The following is an 18,468-nucleotide window of genomic DNA, read 5'->3' on the forward strand; positions in this document are numbered from 1 at the left end:
GATTAACCTGCAAGCCCGCACGTCTTTGGAATGTGCGAGTAAAGTGGAGATCCCAGAGAAAACCCAGGTCACGGGGAGAATGTACAAACTCCGTACGGACAGCACCCGTAGTCAGGATGGAACCCGGATCTCTGGCGCTGTGAGGCAGCAACTCCACCGCTGCGCCACCGTGCTGCCTGTAATTCTATTGAAAATATTGAGCCCCGCTGACCATTGTTCACCAGCTCGGCCTAGTTGTACGTTATTCCACATTTTGCATCCACCACCTGCATACTCGGGTCAATTTACAGAGGCCAATTAGCCTGTAAGTCCGAATGTCACTGGGACGTGGGAAACCGGAGCATCCGGAGGAATCTTGCAGTCAGAGGAAGAACGTGCAAACTCCACGCAGACAGCACCCGAGGTCAGGATAGAATCCAAGTCTCTGACGTGGTGAGACAGCAGTTTTATTCGCTGCACCACTGTGCTGCATATCCAGTAATGCAACCATCAGAGTTTTTAACCAAGCGTTAGGACGTATTTGCGAAAAGTGCCTCATTGTTTACCATTTGAGAATTAATGCAATTCCACCGGGTGGTGATGTCAGCGATGGCAGCCTCGCCAACAGTCTGTCTGTCTTTTTGTCTTTTTTTGTTATTTTTAGTGTGTTTTAAACGTTTGTGGTAATGTTCTCTGGGTTGTTTTATATGGGGGTGGGGAGAGGGAAACTTTTTTTCAATCTCTTACCTTGCCGGAGATGCGATTGTTTTCCGAATCGTATCTCCGGTCGCTCTGCAGCCTAACATCATGGAGCTGGAGGCCTTGCTCGAGACTGACTTTGAGGCCCACTGCGGGGCCATGAACTTGCCATCGGAGCCTGCGATCGCTTGCTTGGGATCGACGCTCCAACCGCGGCCTGCGGATTTCACCATCGAGGAGCTTGCAGTCTCTGGTAGAGACCGAAGTCGGGAAGCTCCAAAGTCGCAGACGGTTCGACTAGCCCTGACCCGGGATCAGATCGCCCGGCGCGGGGGAGCTGGGATCCCCCCCCCGATGCAGGAGCTTGATCGCCCTGATGCTGATGCCCCAAACGCTGCCAGCTACGGGAATCAAGATCGTCCCATCAATGAAAGGCTTGAGGCCCTCGACCGCAGGAGAACAGAGAAGGGAAGAAGATTGAACTGTTTTTCGCCTTCCCTCACAGTGAGGAATGTGGAGGAGTCACTGTGGTGGATGTTCATGTTAAAATGTATTTTGTGTGTTCTGTTGCTTTTATTGGTATGACTGTATGGCAAATCGAATTCATTGTATGTTGCAAAACACACTTGGCTAATAAAGTATGATTATGATTATACCAGTGGTGCAATAAATTTAGACGCACAGAAACCCAATGAATAATTACTGAGTGACCAGAATATTCTACCGTGGTATTTTGAGTGCACGCTTTACTTTCAACACACCTCCTGATTTGGAAACAATTCCTGAGGAATTTGAAAGTTTCATAATTGGATTTGCTTGCCCTAACGTTCTGGTTTGGGTGGTTGTAACTTGTTTACTGTTGCTAAGTTCCTATGTTCAAAAAAACAAAAACAACTTTTCAACTGGGAACCAAGCAGAAGCATCTTTCCATTGAATCGAATAGATGAAGTGCATGGACTATGTTGGTAAAAAGCTTTGTTATTGAGGTGCAGCGTCTTGCAGGCAAGGCCAGGCATTATCACTCACTTATAAGATAGTGTAAGATATCATCGAGTCATACAGCATGGAAACAAGCCCTTCGGCCCAACTTGCCCCATCTGCACTAGTCTCGCCTGCCTGCGTTTGGCCCATATCCCTATAAACCTACCCTATCGATGTACCTGTCCAAATGTTTTTTAAACATTGTGATAGTACGTGCCTCAACTATGTCCTCTGGCTGCTCGTTCCATGTACCTACCACCTTTATGTTAAAATAAAAGGTTTCCATATACCTACCATCTTTGGGTGGCACGGTGGCGCAGCGGTAGAGTTGCTGCCTTACAGCGCTTGCAGCACCGGAGACCCGGGTTCGATCCCGACTATGGATGCTGTCTGTACGGAGTTTGTACGTTCTCCCCGTGACCTGCGTGGATTTTCTCCGAGATCTTCGGATTCCTCCCACACTCCAAAGACGTACAGGTTTGTAGGTTAATTGGCTTGGTGTATGTGTAAATTGTCCCTAGTGTGTGTCGGATAGTGTTAGTGTTAATGTGCGGTGATCGCTGGTCGGTGGACTCGGTGGGACGAAGGGCCTGTTTCCACGCTGTATCTCTAAACTAAACTAAATCTTTGCGTAAAAAAAAGGATCCTATCTTTCCTCCCTCATCTCAAGCTTACGTCCTCTGTATGAAGAACAGTACAACTCCTGGAGCAGAGCCTATTATTCATATCTCGGATGGATCCTGTTGTGCTATGTAGTTGGATTAAATGACTTTAGGAAGCAACACTCAAACCAGCTGTGCCCCAGTGACATTGAGAACACAGTGAATAATGCTGTTTGGAGTAACTGACACAAGGACTTGTACAGATTGCATAGACTCCTAAGTGCAGTTAAACCTTTTATCCATCTCAAACCTGAACCTGTCGTGTTTCATTTTATTGACAATGTGAGAGGCGTTAATTCCTTAAAGCCTCCACTACCTGAGTACATACAAAATAGAATAATGCAACTTGATTTGGAAGCTGCCTGTGTGTTTTTTTACTTCCCCACTCACCATCCTCGACCACAACACACTCCACAGTAAAGCAGTGATGAAGATGCCCTTTTCTAGTTTATTGCAGTTGGCGATCAGAACATGATTTTCTCTATCTTGGGGAAAGCGAACGTTGATTGACCATCTTGTAAAATACCCATCATCTGTTCGCCTAAACCTTTAGTTCGTCACCCCCATTATCTCTGGGGTGTCCGTCTTTGACCTGAAATCGTTGAAAACAGTCCTGAGGATTGTGGAGTGCCCAGTTGGAAGAGCAGGTTCTGTTCCTTGAGCTTGTTTTGTTTTGTTTAGTTCAGGGATATAGCGTGCAAATAGGCCCTTCGGCCTACTGAGTCCGCGCCGACCAGCGATCTCCGTACATTAACACTATCTTACACCACTAGGATCAATTTACAATTTTACCAACCAAATCAACCTACAAACCTGTACGTCTTTAAAGTGTGAGAGGAAACTGCAGTTTCCAGGGATAACCCATGCAGGTCACGGGGAGAACATACAAACTCCGTACACACAGGACCCGTAGACAGGTTCAAACCCAGGTCACTGGTGCTGTAAGGCTGCAACTCTACCGCTGTGCCACCGTGCTGCCCCTGGAATGGATGCCCCTGGAGAGGTATGGGAGGGCAGCATGGCCTTAGTTTCTGAAATGTAGAGGAGATTGCAAATGCAATAAAGTAAATTTGAGCTGTAGGTGAATTGTCACCTTCACCTGCAAGGACTGTTTTGGTGTCTGGGTTTAAAGTTGGGTTTAGCATTCCATGTATTTGCGCGCATTTACACCGTTGCATTTCTGATGAAGGGTCGTAAACGGGACTGGTTATCATATCATATCATATCATATATATACAGCCGGAAACAGGCCTTTTCGGCCCTCCAAGTCCGTGCCGCCCAGCGATCCCCGTACATTAACACCATCCTACACCCACTAGGGACAATTTTTACATTTGCCCAGCCAATTAACCTACATACCTGTACGTCTTTGGAGTGTGGGAGGAAACCGAAGATCTCGGAGAAAACCCACGCAGGTCACGGGGAGAACGTACAAACTCCTTACAGTGCAGCACCCGTAGTCAGGATCGAACCTGAGTCTCCGGCGCTGCATTCGCTGTAAAGCAGCAACTCTACCGCTGCGCTACCGTGCCGCCCTATTTTCTTTCCATTGATGCTCCTGATCTGGGTACCTCCCAACATTTTCTGTCTTCACCCAAATTTAGGAATATTCTCATTCTTCTGTGGGTGAACTGCTCTCTCCTGGCACCGCAGTTGGCTGCTGCCATTGCTGGCACTCAGTTAAGGAGAAATTACTTTTTACTGCACTTGAGAAATGCAGCCCATTGACCATCGATCGCCTGTTCACACTAGTTCTGTTATCCCACTTTCTCACCCACTCCCTGTTCGGCCCATTGGGCAGCTGGCACTGGTCAGTGCCAGGCCGAGGAAGAGGTAGGAAATGTGCAGAGGGATCTGTGCCAAATGCGGGCAAGTGGGACTAGCTTAGATGGGACATCTTGGTGAGCATGAAAGATACTAGAGGAACAAGATAGACCACTCGACCCTAAAAAACGTAGTACGTCATGGCGCCATTTTAGTAGGGAGAAACTTGCAGAAACATTTAAAAGAAAAATAACAAAAATCTGTAAATTGATAGATGAGATATATTCTGCATTTTAATGGTATCATCACACATACTGTTCCCCCAAAACACTGCGAGAGGCATAGTGAACGGCGGATTTTGTCTACTAAAATGGCTCCTTTGCGTACGACACTTCAGTATACGTGATTTCAACGGAGTGATCCATCTTGTTCCTCTAGTATCTTTGGTGAGCATGGACTAGTTGGGCCGAAGGGCCTGGTTCCATGCCATATGAGTCTGGCTCCACAAGAGATGGTGAAAGAGACTCTGAGCAACTTAGTTTAGCGATCTAAGCCCTTCAGCCCACCAAGTCCACATCGGCCTTCGATTACCCGTTCACACTAGTTCTATGTTAACCCACTTTCTCATCCGCGCACTACATACTTGAGGCAATTTACAGAGGCCGATTAACCTCATACGTCTTTACCAGAAATCCCTGCGCTGCTGAACACAAAAAGCTGGTGTAACTCAGCGGACAGGCAGCATCTCTGGAGAGAAAGAATGGGTGAAGTTTCGGGTGACCCGAAACGTCACCCATTCTTTCTCTGCAGAGATGCTGCCTGTCCCGCTGAGTTACTCCAGCTTTTTGTGTCTACCTTCGGTTTAAACCAGCATCTGCAGATCCTTCTTACACATTCCTCTGTTGCTTTTTCTTAGCGCAGAGTCCACGAAAGGATTTGAGGTGAGATGAGGGGTTCAACTTGGCTGTGGCACGGTCTGTGGAGGGTGAGGCTTTTGCCACGTCCGAGTAATTGGTGCAGAAACCTCCCTGAACTGAGAGTCAGGAGAGATGGAGATTTCGGAAAGCTTCCTGAATATTTCTCATTTGTTTTTGCTGCCTTTGCTATGTTGCCATAACTGCCCCCATTCAATGAGATGCTGAGGTAAATTAGCCAGCTAAGGAAACAATAGAGAGGTTGGGTGGATTTTGAAGTACAAAGGCATCGTTACTGAGTTGATTTCCCAGTGAGCATACCAGCAGGAAGCAGCTGGCAAAGGCAAACAATGCACGCCAAACATGCGACCTGAGATTTGCATGCGAAGAGAGCAAAGCTCGAACCTGCTTTGTTGTTAATCCACCCTTTGTCTGCCAATCATCGTGAAAGCTGGATGCTCACCGTGCGTGCGTGCGCTGTAGTTTGCAGTCGTTTCATTGTGTGTAAACTTCCTTGTAATTAGGTAAACAAATCATCTAAACCAGACCCCCTGTAGATCAAAATAGAAACTCCAAGTGTAGCTGTCGCAGGGCGAACCACCCCCCCCCCCCCCCCCCCCCCCCCCCCCGTCAGGTGTGCAGAGATCATCATAAGTGATAGGAGCAGAATTAGGCCATTCGGCCCATCAAGCCTACTCCGCCATTCAATCATGGCTGATCTGTCTCTCCCTCCTAACCCCATTCTCCTGCCTTCTCCCCATAACCTCTGACACCCATGTAGCTCCCGCTCCCTAGTTTCCCTCTCCCCTGACTCTCAGTCTGAAGAAGGGTCTCGAGCCGAAACGTCACCCATTCCTTCTCTCCAGAGATGCTGCCTGTCCCGCTGAGTTACTCCAGCATTTTGTGTCTATCTTCGGTGTTAACCGCCATCTGCAGTTCCTTCCTCCAGAAATTCCTGTGTAGCTCTGCTCAATTGCTGTGGTGAGTGGGGTATGAGGACGTTATTAGTGATTTTCGTTGCCACAGGCACACAATTATCCTGAGGAGCTTCACGTAGAAGTATTTGTTCACTCCCTCTCCTCTCCAGTCCATTGTTTCAGCAAGGTTCAATCACTGCCCCTAGCTTCCAATAACATTGTGCAGACACACAATGATCTTTTTCCGTCTTTTAATATATTAAAACTAAGCAAGTCTTTGAAGTAAATTCATTGTAAATGTTTATTTGATTTTCTCCTGGATTATTCATTGCAGAGTCAGGAAGTTACTCTTCAATTGCTGAAGACTTTTCCAACATTTGAATTGCCAAAATGATTTTAGCTCAGAAACGACTATTAAATATATTAAAACCAGCAAGCAGTGATCTGTTTTGAAATAGCTCGGAGTACAACTGCTCAACACACAACAGAGCCTCTTGATCCAAGTGGTCTGGTAATGGATCACCATATTCATAACAAAAATAATTGGTTCTGGACACAAAATGCTGGAGTAACTCAGCGGGATAGGCAGTATCTCTGGAGAACATGGATAGGTGACGTTTCACAGAGTGCTGGAGTGGCTCAGCGGGACAGGCAGCATCTCTGGAGAGAAGGAATGGGTGACTTTTAGATTTTTTTTTAGAGATACAGCGCAGAAACAGGCCCTTTGGCCCACCGGGTCCGCGCCGCCCAGCGATCCCCGCACATTAACACTATCCTACACCCACTAGGGACAATTTTTACATTTGCCCAGCCAATTAACCTACAAACCTGTACGTCTGTGGAGTGTGGGAGGAAACCGAAGATCTCGGAGAAAACCCATGCAGGTCACGGGGAGAACATACAAACTCCATACAGTACAGCACCCGTAGTCAGGATCGAACCTGAGTCTCTGGCGCTGCATTCGCTGTAAGGCAGCAACTCTACCACTGCGCCACGTGCCGCCCTTTCATTTCGGGTCGAGTCTGAAGAAGGGTCTTGACCCGAAATGCCACCCTTTCCTTTTCTCCAGAGATGCTGCCTGTCCCGCTGAGTTACTCCAGCATTTTGTGTCTATCTTCAGTTTCAACTAGCATCTGCAGTTCCTTGCTACACAATGATAATTGGTTCCCTGATAAGGACATGTATATAGATGCACCTATGGTCTCCGGGGCCTAATGAGATTGCCAATCTACAAATAGTAAATTAACAGGAAACAAGTGTGTGCTTGGATTTTAATTGCTATAATTTGTGCACGAGGGTGCTCAACCAAGCATCTTCAGGTTTATCATTTGTGCTGATCAGATGCAGTCTTCCTGGAGAAGTGTGCATCGACTCCTCGCATCCACCTCCACAAGGCTGAAGAGTGAAGCATGGGTCAGGACTTAAACAAGACTCCTGTCCTGGGAAGGTCTTCCAAAGGAGAGGTGTCCTACACCCATGGGGAGAATGCTGTACATTACCCTTCTCTGGTCTCATGCTCTTCTGTTACTCATTGCTGGCACAACTCCTCATAACCCTGACAATCACCCTCACTTTAAGTTGGCCCGTTATGTGGAGCATTGGCAGGTTCCTCAATCACTAGAACTAGTAGTCCTTGGGGCATGTTACAATCTGCCATGTGTCTGAAGTGCAGCAACAGGTGGGTGCAAAGTGTTTTCCAATAATAGCAGTTGAAATGAACACCAATGTCTCATTTGCTTCCAAACAGCTGGTTGCTGCGGGAAGAAAGAAGTGGGACATACTAGCTGCTATAATGCCAATGGAATGATCTGCAGCAGAGATTTTGGGTGTTGGTCTGTCCCTCAAGAAGTCTTGGCATGAACCACAGTTCCTTTGCTTTGATTGGTCCTAGTCATGGAATTATACAGCACGGAAACAGTCCACTTGTCCACACTAACCAAGATGCCCCATCTAAACTAGTCCCACTTGCTTGCGTTTGGCTCATGTCCTTCTAAATCTTTCCTATCCGTGTCGTCCATGGTCTTTCATTTCTTGCTTGCTACTTCAAGTTAAGACTTCGTCTTAGCCAACTCTACTGCACTTTGATAGGCACAAAATGTTGGAGCAACTCAGCGGGACAATGCACTAATTCTTGGGATGTGTATATCTTGCAAAAGATTGCAGGAAAGAAAACTGCAGATGCTGGTTTAAATCGAAGGTAGACACAAAATGCTGGAGTAACTCAGCGGGTCAGGCAGCATCTCTGGAGAGAAGGAATTGGTGACATTTCGGGTCGAGACCCTTCTTCAGACTGAAAGGCAAGGGAAACGGGAGATGTAGACGATGATGTAGAGAGAGTGAGAGAACAATGAATGAATGATATGCAAAAAACGTCACGATGATAAAGAAACCAGGCCACTGTTAACTGGTTGCTGGGTGAGAACGAGAAGCTGGTGTGACTTGGGTGGGGGAGGGGTGGAGAGAGGGGGAATGCATGGGCTACTTGAAGTTAGAGAAATCAATATTCATACCACTGGGCTGTGAGCTGCCCAAGCAAAATAAAAGATGCTGTTCCTCCAATTTGTGTTTAGCCTCAATCTGACAATGGAGGAGACCTAGGACAGAAAGGTCAGTGTGGGAAAGGGAATTAAAGTGTTTAGCAACCGGGAGATCAGGTAGGTCCAGGCGGAGTGAGCGGAGTTGTTCAGCGAAACGGTCTCCCTCTACTGCACTTTATACCATGGGAGTATGATAAGTGGTCCCTGAATGGGTGCTTTGTATATTTTTCAATTTTCAAGCACCAATTTATATTGGACCGGGGTTATTCAAATCTGTTTTCTCTTGCGGAGAATTGATCTCTTGTGTCTGTGCAGACAGGCAATGACAGAAAATATCTGACTTGTTTAATGAAGCTAAGATGGCTTCTAACTTGACAGCGAAGGACATGGAGGGGAACCTTCTACCTTGGAGGCAGATGTTTTCATTTGACTACAGAAAGCAGTTAGATAGGCCCTTGGTTAGAGTCCTTGCAATGTTCTCAAACAATTGGCCTCTTGTTATGCATTCATGCAGATTAGATTTCTTTGTAGACCTAATCATCACTCCCAAGCACCAAAATAAAATTATTTATCAAGTAATGCATGATAGAAGCCCTTCATAGGTTTGTAAAACTTGCTGCATTTTGAATGACCTCGAAATAAAAGGAAAAGGAGCAAAACGCCGAAAGCGGACAACGTAACCTTGTCAAAATGAACCCTTGGACTCTTAAACACATACGGGGATGCGGACAGGAAAGGGGGGAGATGAGAGAAGATGGGACTCCGTCTTGTGAGGGCGAGCTGGATCATTGACCAGTGTGTCAGGGCGGGAAGGAGAATCTGTTTCCAACAGTGTCGTGCTTTCATGAGGAGAAATTCTAAACTGTTAATGTTACAAAGTGGTCAACCAACTCTGGGTTTTTCTTAATGCTGCAAAGTGTGTCACTTGTTTTTGTGTGGCACCTGTGGCATGGGTCCTACTTTGACATAAAGTATTGCTGTTTGCCAGCTGCTGCCCTGAAGACTAATTTCAAGTGAAATCTGGGACTCGAGAGAGCAGAGCCCATGATTACGAGAGTTAGAGGTGATAGTGGATTCAAGAAGCACTTGAACCAAATGCCAGAGTGGTCAGAAACTAGGAAGCATGGCATAGAGGCGCTGGTAATAGTGAGTGGGGTTTGGCCCAGGTATTGAGACTCAAAGTATTTTGTGTGTGTATGTGGAGAAGATGTTTCCCCCCAGGTATATTGTACCAGGTATGATTAACAAGTTTCTAGATGACACTATGGTATTGTAGATAGTAAAAATGATTGTCAAAAATTGCAGCAGGATCTTGATCGGTTGAGCAGGTGGGCTGAGGAATGGTTGATGACATTTATGATCGTAAGTTCTAGGAGAGGAATTTAGCCATCAATTTCCTCTGCCATTCAATAATGGCTAAACTATCTTTCCTTCTCAACCCCATTCTCCTGCCTTCTCTCCATTAGCCCTTGACATCCATACTAATCAGGAATCTGACAATCTCAGTCTTAAAATTACCCATTGACGGCCTCCACAGCCTTCTGTGACAATGAATTCCACAGATTCACCACCCTCTGACTAAAGATATTCCTCCTCATCTTTCAAAAGGTACATCCTTTTATTCTGAGGCGATGGCTTCTGGTCCTCGACTCTCCCACTAGTAGAAACATCAACTCTATCCAGGCCTTTCATTTTTTCGTTAAGTTTCAATGTGGTCCCCCTCATCCTTCTAAAATGTAATGCAGAAAAATGTGAGGTGTTGCATTTTGGGAAGTTTACTAAGAGCAGGACCTACTCGGTGAATGGTGGGGCTCTGGGGTGTGTTGTAGAGCAGAGGGATCTTGGAGTGCAGGTACATAGTTCCTTGAAAGTGGCATCACAGGTAGATGGGGTGGTCAAGAATGGTCTTGGCACATTGTCCTTCAGCAGTCAGTATTATAGATGTTGGGAGGTCATATGTAGGAAGGAACTGCAAATGCTGGGTTTAAACCGAAGATAGAAGGAGGGTCTTGACCCAAAACGGCACCCATTCCTTCTCTACAGAGATGCTGCCTGTCCCGCTGAGTTACTCCAGCTTTTCGTGTCTATCTTTGGGAGATCATGTTGCAGTTATGTGAGGTCACATGTAGAGTATTGTGTTCATTTTTGGTCACCATGTTGTAGGAAAGATGTTATCAAGCTTGAAAGGGTGTAGAGAAGATTTACGTGGATGTTGCTAGGACTTGAGGACCTGAGTTATAGGGAGAGGTTGAGCAGACTAGGACTTTATTCCTTGGAGCGCAGAAGGATGAGGGGTGATCTTATGGAGGTGTACAAAATCATGAGAGGAATAGATCGGGTAAACGCACCGAATCTTTTGTACAGAGTAGGGTAATTGAGAACCAGGGTACGTAGGTTTTCAGATGAGGGGTGAAAGATTAATAGGAACATGAGGTGTAACTTTTTTACACAGGTTGGTGAGTGTATAGAACAAGCTGCCAGAGGAGTTGAGGCAAATACTATTGCAACGTTTAAGAAACACTTAGATCAGATAGGATAGGCTTACAGGGATATGGGCCAAATACAGGTAGGTGGGACTAGTGTAGATGAGCCATGTTGGTCGGAGAAGGCAAGTTGGGCCGAAGGGCCTGTTTCCACGCTGTATAACTCTTATATAAATATTTCTCAATAACGAGGAGAGGAATATTTCCTTGAGTCGCAGTTTTGGTTTGTGAATGTGCAGCTGCTGTCTAAATCCAGAAGGCCACGCACATTTACTTTTTCAAAAGGGTCACTGTATTTTTGTGTGGCCTGATCTCCCTCAGGCTGTAACTAAATGAAACTCGGATTTTTATTTCTCAAAGTTGCTCGGTTCTCAAATTTCTCAAAGTTGCTTCATTGAAAACAGATGGTCATCACCTTCCATTTTCCCCACCCTGTCATCCCAGATGCAGAATCAGATGAATTTGGTGTCATATATTTCTAGACCCTCCAAGTTGCTGATGTTGGTCAGAAGAGACTGACAGGAGTAGCTCAGTGGGTCAGGCAACATCTCAGGAGAACATGGATAGGGCGATCTATCCATGTGTGGGAAGGAACTGCAGATGCTGGTTTAAACCGAAGATGGACACCAAAAGCTGGAGTAACTCAGTGGGACAGGCAGTATCTCTGGAGAGAAGGAATGGGTGAAGTTTCGGGTCGAGACCCTTCTTTAGATTGAAGAAGGGTCTCGAGCCAAAATGTCACCCATTCCTTCTCTCCAGAGATGCTGTTACTCCAGCTTTTTGTGTCTATCTTCGGGCTATCTATCCATGTTCCCTTGAGATGTTGCCTGATCCACTGAGTTACTCCAGCACTCTGTGTCTTTTCTTGTAAACCAACATGCATAGTTCCTTGTTAGATTTTTTTGATGTTGGTCAGTTTAACATTGGGTTGTGGGAGACTGACATTTAAGTAACAGAACATCAATAACACATACTTTTTCCACTAAAGATGGGGAGGAGGAGTGAGAGAATGACCTGATTTCTGATGGCTCTGTTAAGAGTTGCATCTGTAACCTCTTTGGTATTATTGTCATCCAAATAATGTTACATGCGACTGCATGGCTTCTGAACAAAGCTGCTAATTTCACTCAGCTCGAGTGAAAAGCTCTGATGGTTCGATGATTTATATATTTTCTTCCAAAAGCAATGACTGTGCATGGTGGGTGGAAGTCTTTAAAAACAATTGCTGGAAGCAAGACAGTTAATGTTTCAGGTTGATGATCTTCCATCAGAGTGACAAAGTTAGCAAACAAAATATTTCGCAGTGCAGAAAAAGAGGGACAGAGGAGAGTGGGATTGGCAATGCCTACGGGAGGGTGGAAACCAAGAATGACACAGTGGCTGGCTCTCCCCTCTGTAATCGTTCTGTTGATATTTCCTCCAGATAGGTCAGCTTTGATCTCTTTTCAGCCAACCCATTACGACTTACTCTGAAGAAAGGTCCTGACCTGAAATGTCATCCGTCCATTCCCTCCACAGATGCTGCCTGACCTGCTGAGTATGGTTTAGAGATACAGCACGGAAACATGCCCTTTCGGCCCACTGGGCCCGCGCCGACCAGCGATCCCCGCATATTAACACTATCCTACACTCACTAGGGACAATTTTTATATTTACCAAGCCAATTAACCTATATACCTGTACGTCTTTGGAGTGCATGAGGAAACCGAAGATCTCGGAAAAAATCCACGCAGGTCACGGGGAGGACATACAAACTCCATACAGACAGCGCCCGTAGTCGGGATGGAACCCGAGTCTCCGGTGCTGCTTTTGCTGTAAGGCAGCAACTCTACCGCTGCGCCACCCGTTCTTCTAGCACTTTGTTTTGCTCAAGATTCCAGCATCCTATGTCTCCGTTACCACTTATCTCATTCAGCCACTTGCCTTCCACCCTATTGCCCCAGTCCTTTTCTTTGTTTCACTCTCTTCCCTTCTCTGCAATTTAATACACTTGATTTCTGCTTTGTGCCAGTTCTGATGGAAGGTCTTTGACCTGAAACTTGAAGTGATTCCCTCTCCGCAGCTGCTGCTTGACCTGCTGCTTATTTTCAACATTTTGTGTATTAATTAAAATATATTTGCCTTGTACTGTATTTTGTTCATTAATGTAATGTTGAGCTAAACTTCAAGGAAGGACTACAATAATATAATATTGAGCGAAACTTCAAGGAAGGACTACAATAATATAATATTGAGCTAAACTTCAGGGCAGGACTACAATAATATAATATTGAGCTAAACTTCAAGGAAGGACTACAATAATATAATATTGAGCTAAACTTCAGGGAAGGAGTACAATAATATAATATTGAGCTAAACTTCAGGGAAGGACTACAATAATAATAAGGAAGAAGACCTGCTCAAACATGAAAGAAGGGTTTTTTTTAGAATCACTGAGAAATTCAATGAATGGGTAAGAGAGAAAACTAAGAGGTAAAAAACTTCCACACCTAAGGTTCCACAGCTAGCCCATACTTGCCTGCTGTGGATAAGATGTACACATACCCCAGTTTGCATTGATGGTGCCGAAGTAGAGATGGTTGAAAACTTGAAATTGCTAGAAGTCAATATCACCAACAGCGCCTCCTGGATTACCCATATTGAACCAACGACCAGGAAAGCACAGCACCTCAACTTCCTTAGAAGGCTCAGCAGGTTCAGCATGTGCCCTACAACTCTCACTAGCCTACACATGCGCCATAGAAAGCATTTTACCAAGATGCATCGTGGCTTGGTTTGGGAACAGCTCCATCCAAGACCGCAAGAAATTGCAGCGAATTGCAGACGCAGCCCAGACCAATCATACCAACCAACCTCCCTTCCATTGACTCCATTTATACCTCACTCTACCCCGGCAAGGCCAGCGGCATAATCAAGGACAAGTCGCACCCTGGCCACTCCCTCTTCTCCCCTCTCCCATCGGGCAAAAGGTATAGGAGTGTGAAAGCGCACACCTCCAGATTCAGGGACAATGTCTTCTCAATTGTTATCAGGCAAAGGAATCATCCCACCACAACCAGAGAGCAGTCCTGTACTACTGTCTACCTCATTGGTGACCCTCGGGCTACCCTTGATCGGACTTTGCTGGCTTTACCTTGCACTAAACGTTATTCCCTTATCACGTGAATGATTATAATCATGTATTGTCTTTCTGCTGACTGGATAGCACGCAACAAAAAGCTTTCACTGTACCTTGGTATGCTTGACAATGAAGTAAATTGTAAACTGTAATGTGGACCAGTGGGTCTTCTGCTGATTTGGGTAAGGAATCCTGAAATAATTAGCCATTTTGGACAAGCGGGCGAAGATATCCTGCTTGGTACTGAAATGTTCATTAGCAATGCTACAGTGGCCTATCCTTGGGTCGAAGCTAAACATGTCTACGTGGCAGTACATACCATTGAGATGATGCCACTTGTGACTGTATGGCTGCTTTGAATTATCCTGATGTTGGGCAAACATACCACATTATTAGATTAGCTCTTCTGCAACACAAAACCTCCGTGATTTCCCTTGTTCATCGCTCATCAGCTAAAAATGTTGTTGTCTCAGAATAGACTTTTCAACATGATATAACTTGGTGAGCTTATTCAAATGTATAAATGGCCAATTTTATATGTCTTGTCAATAATAGTAAGAAAGGATCGAAAAAAAGTGTGATTTCTTGTCCTCGGTTTCATTGTCGGTTATCTTTTTAAGAAATGAGTTTAGTTTAGAGATACAGTGCAGAAACAGGCCCTTCGGCTCACTGAGTCCGTGTCAACCAGCGATCTCCACACACTAACACTACTCTACACACACTCGGGACCATTTTATCAATGCCATTTAACCTACAAACCTGCACGTCTTTGGAGTGTGGGAGGAGATCCGGGAGAGAACCCACGCAGATCAGGAGAGAGCGTACAAACTCTGTACAGACAGCACCCGTAGTCAAGGTCGAACACGAATCTCTGCTGCTGTAAGGCAGCAAGCAGCTCAACCACTGCGCCATCGTGCTGCTGCCCATTTATCGTGGCTGAGTGTCTCGAGGGCTCCTACTGATTTGAAATTCTCCTTATTGTTCAGAAGCCATGGTTCTGAGCCTGTGTGCTTATGGGGATGTTTTCAGTATTTACTCATTTAACCATGTGAGCAAGATTGCTTCTCCAGTTAAATATGCAAACTTGGTCAGCATGGACAAAGCGGGCCGAAGGATCGGTTTCCATGCTGTGCGCCTCTGATTCTAAATGTCCAAACATATAATCATCTTGAAAGGAGTTATGAAAGGCTGCATTTCCATTTGACCAAATAGCTTTGAACCATTTTGTAATTCCATTATTTGTAAACTTTTCATACTTAGGTGGAGTTTTCTGAACAAAATCCAAAATCCACCACCTTTTCCTTCCCATTCAATTTGTGCACCAGCTGTTTTTTTTTAACTTCAGTTAAACAATAGCTTATCTGCAATGTCCTTCAGAGATGTGTAGGAAAGAACTGCAGATGCTGGTTTAAATCGAAGGTAGACACTAAATGCTGGAGTAACTCAGCGGGAGAGGCAGCATCTCCGGAGAGAAGGAATGGGTGACAATAGGTGCAGGAGTAGGCCATTCGGCCCTTCGAGCCAGCACCGCCATTCAATGTGATCATAGCAGATCATCCACAATCAGTACCCCGTTCCTGCCCTCTCCCCATACCCCCTGACTCCGCTATCATTAAGAGCTCTATCTAACTCTCTCTTGAAAGTATCCAGAGAATTGGCCTCCACTGCCTTCAGCGGCAGAGAATTCCACAGATTTACAACTCTTTGAGTGAAAAAGCTTTTCCTCATCTCCGTTCTAAATGGCCTACCCCATATTCTTAAACTGTGGCCCCTGGTTCTGGACTCCCCCAACATTGGGAACATGTTTCCTGCCTCTAGGTGTCCATAATAATCTTATGTTTCAATAAGATACCTTCTCACCCTTCTAAATTCCAGCCCAGTCGCTCCAGTCTTTCAACATACGACAGTCCCGCCATTCTGCAAATTAACCTTGTGAACCTTCGCTGCACGCCCTCAATAGCAAGAATGTCCTTGCTCAAATTTGGAGACTAAAACTGCACACAGTATTCCAGATGCGGTCTCGCTAGGGCCCTGTACAACTGCAGAAGGACCTCTTTGCTCCTGTACTCAACTCCTCTTGTCATGAAGGCCAACATGCCATAAGCTTTCTTCACTGCCTGCACTTCGGGTCAAGACGTCACTGTCCCGAGCCGAAACGTCACCCATTCCTTCTCTCCAGAGATGCTGCCTGTCCTTCAGAGATGGATTGTTCACTGGATTATTTTGCTGTAAGATGCTCTTTTATCTTTGAAAATAGGTCAAATGGCTGGAACAGCAAGTTTCGAAAAGAAGAACAAAGCGTGATATTTACATTGAGCCAAATGACCCCAAGTTTTCACAGCAGTGGTACCTGGTAAGTAATTATGGGATAATGGGAGTCTCAGACCAGAGTGCACAGTCTCAGAATAGAGTCATAGAGTCCTACAGCACAGAAAGAGGCCCTTCGGCCCATCGTGTCCGTGCCGCCCGTTAACAAACACAGTCTAATTTTAATCCCATTTTCCCGCATTTGGACCGTAGCCCTGAATGTTGTAGCATTTCAAGTGCCCATCCAAATGCCTCTTAAACGTTGTGAATGTTCCCGCCTCCACCACCACCCCAGGCAGTGAGTTCCAGACTCCAACTACCCTCTGGGTGAAAAAGTTATTTCTCACATCCCCCCGAAACCTCCCCCCCCTTACCCTGTATCTATGTCCCCTCGTTGTTGAACCTTCCACCAGTGGAAGAAGTTCCCCGCCATCTACCTTATCTATGCCCCTCATGATCTTGTACACCTCGATCATGTCCCCTCTCGGCCTTCTCTGCTCCAGAGAAAACAACCCCAGTCTGCTCAATCTCTCCTCATAGCCGAGGCCCTTCATCCCTGGCAGCATCCTGGTGAATCTCCTCTGCACCCTCTCCAAAGCTATCACATCCTTTCTATAATGTGGTGACTAAAAGAACATACCTTTGGAATGGAGATGAAGAGGAATTTCTTTAGCCCGAGGGTGGTGAATCTCATTTCACAGGCAAAAGTGGAAGCCAAATTTAGTTTACAATAACAGTGTGGGAACACAGACCAGCGATCACCTGCACACTAGTTCTATCGGACACACTAGGGACAATTTTACAGAAGCCAATTAACCTACAAACCCGCATGTCTTTGGGAAGTGGGAGGAAAGCAGAGCACCCGGAGGAAACCCACGCGGTCACAGGAACAACGTGCAAACTCCACACAGACGGCACCCGTAGTCAGGATTGAACCTGGGCCTCTGGCACTGTAAGGCAGCAATTCTGCCGCTGCACCACTGTCATTGGGTATTTGTGAACCTGGGGAGGTTGGCCTGGATAGAGTGGATGTGGAGAGAATGTTTCCATTAGGGGGAGAGTAATGGACCAGAGGGCACAGCCTCAGAATAAAAGGGCGTACCTTTAGAAAGGAGGAATTTCTTTAGTCAGAGGCTGATGATCCTGTGGAATTCATTGCCACTGATGGTTGCGGAAGCCAAGTCTTTGGGTATTTTTAGGGTGGAGATTGACAGATTCTTGATTAGTCGGGGTATTAGGGTTACAGGAAGAAGGCAGTGGAATGGGGGTGAGAGGGGAAAATAGATCAGCCATGATCGAATAACGGAGCGCACTCGATGGGCCGAATGGCCTAATTCTGCTCCAGTGTCTTATCTCATGTTCTATTCCTGCATATGCTGGAATTGAGCTACCCCTCTGTCCCCATGAGGAAGGGATACAGCAAGACAGGCTCAAATACCAAAGAAGAGTTTGTTGAGAAATTCAAGAAATTGTTGTCAGAGAAAACTCGGAGGAACAAAATTCAGAGAAAATTCCACCAGGCAGCCCATGCTTGTCTAATGTGGAACACGAGATTTGGATTTGAGCTAGAGTTGTGTGTCTTCTGCTGACGCGGGTTAGTAAGTAGCCATTGTGAACTCTCATCTTATTTTCCATTTTGGACAAGCTGAACTTACACCGATGAGCCAAAACATTATGACCACTGACAGGCGAAGTGAATAACATTGGTTATCTTATTACAAAGGCACCTGTTAAGGGGTGGGATATATTAGGCAGCAAGTGAACAGTCAGTTCTTGAAGTTAGATGCAGGAGAAATGGGCAGGAGTAAAGACTTGAGCGACTTTGACAAGGGCCAAATTGTTATGGCCAGACGACTGGGTCAGAGCATCTCTGAAACGGCAAGGCTTGTGGGGTGCTCCCGGTCAGCAGTGGTGAGTACCTACCGACAGTGGTCCGAGGAGGGACAAACCACAAACCGGCAACAGACAGGGTGTTGGGCGCCCAAAGTTCATCGATGCGCGAGGGCAACGAAGGCTATCCCGCCTGGTCCGAAACGACAGAAGGTCGACTGTGGCACAGGTCACAGAAACTTTTAATGGTGGTCACGGGAGGAATGTGTCACAATGC

General features: G+C 45.9%; 1 protein-coding gene across 1 annotated transcript in view; it reads left to right on the plus strand.

Moving 5' to 3' along the window:
- The window catches only part of LOC144610907 (furin-like), a 125,993-nt gene that overhangs the window by 53,207 nt on the left and 54,318 nt on the right, over positions 1-18,468 (plus strand). Inside the window, exon 3 of the mRNA XM_078429897.1 lies at positions 16,312-16,407. Coding sequence (XP_078286023.1) covers positions 16,312-16,407 — 96 coding nt within the window. The remainder of the gene's footprint in view (positions 1-16,311; positions 16,408-18,468) is intronic.

Source organism: Rhinoraja longicauda, chromosome 38 (assembly GCF_053455715.1).
Source record: "Rhinoraja longicauda isolate Sanriku21f chromosome 38, sRhiLon1.1, whole genome shotgun sequence".
NCBI lineage: Eukaryota > Metazoa > Chordata > Chondrichthyes > Rajiformes > Arhynchobatidae > Rhinoraja > Rhinoraja longicauda.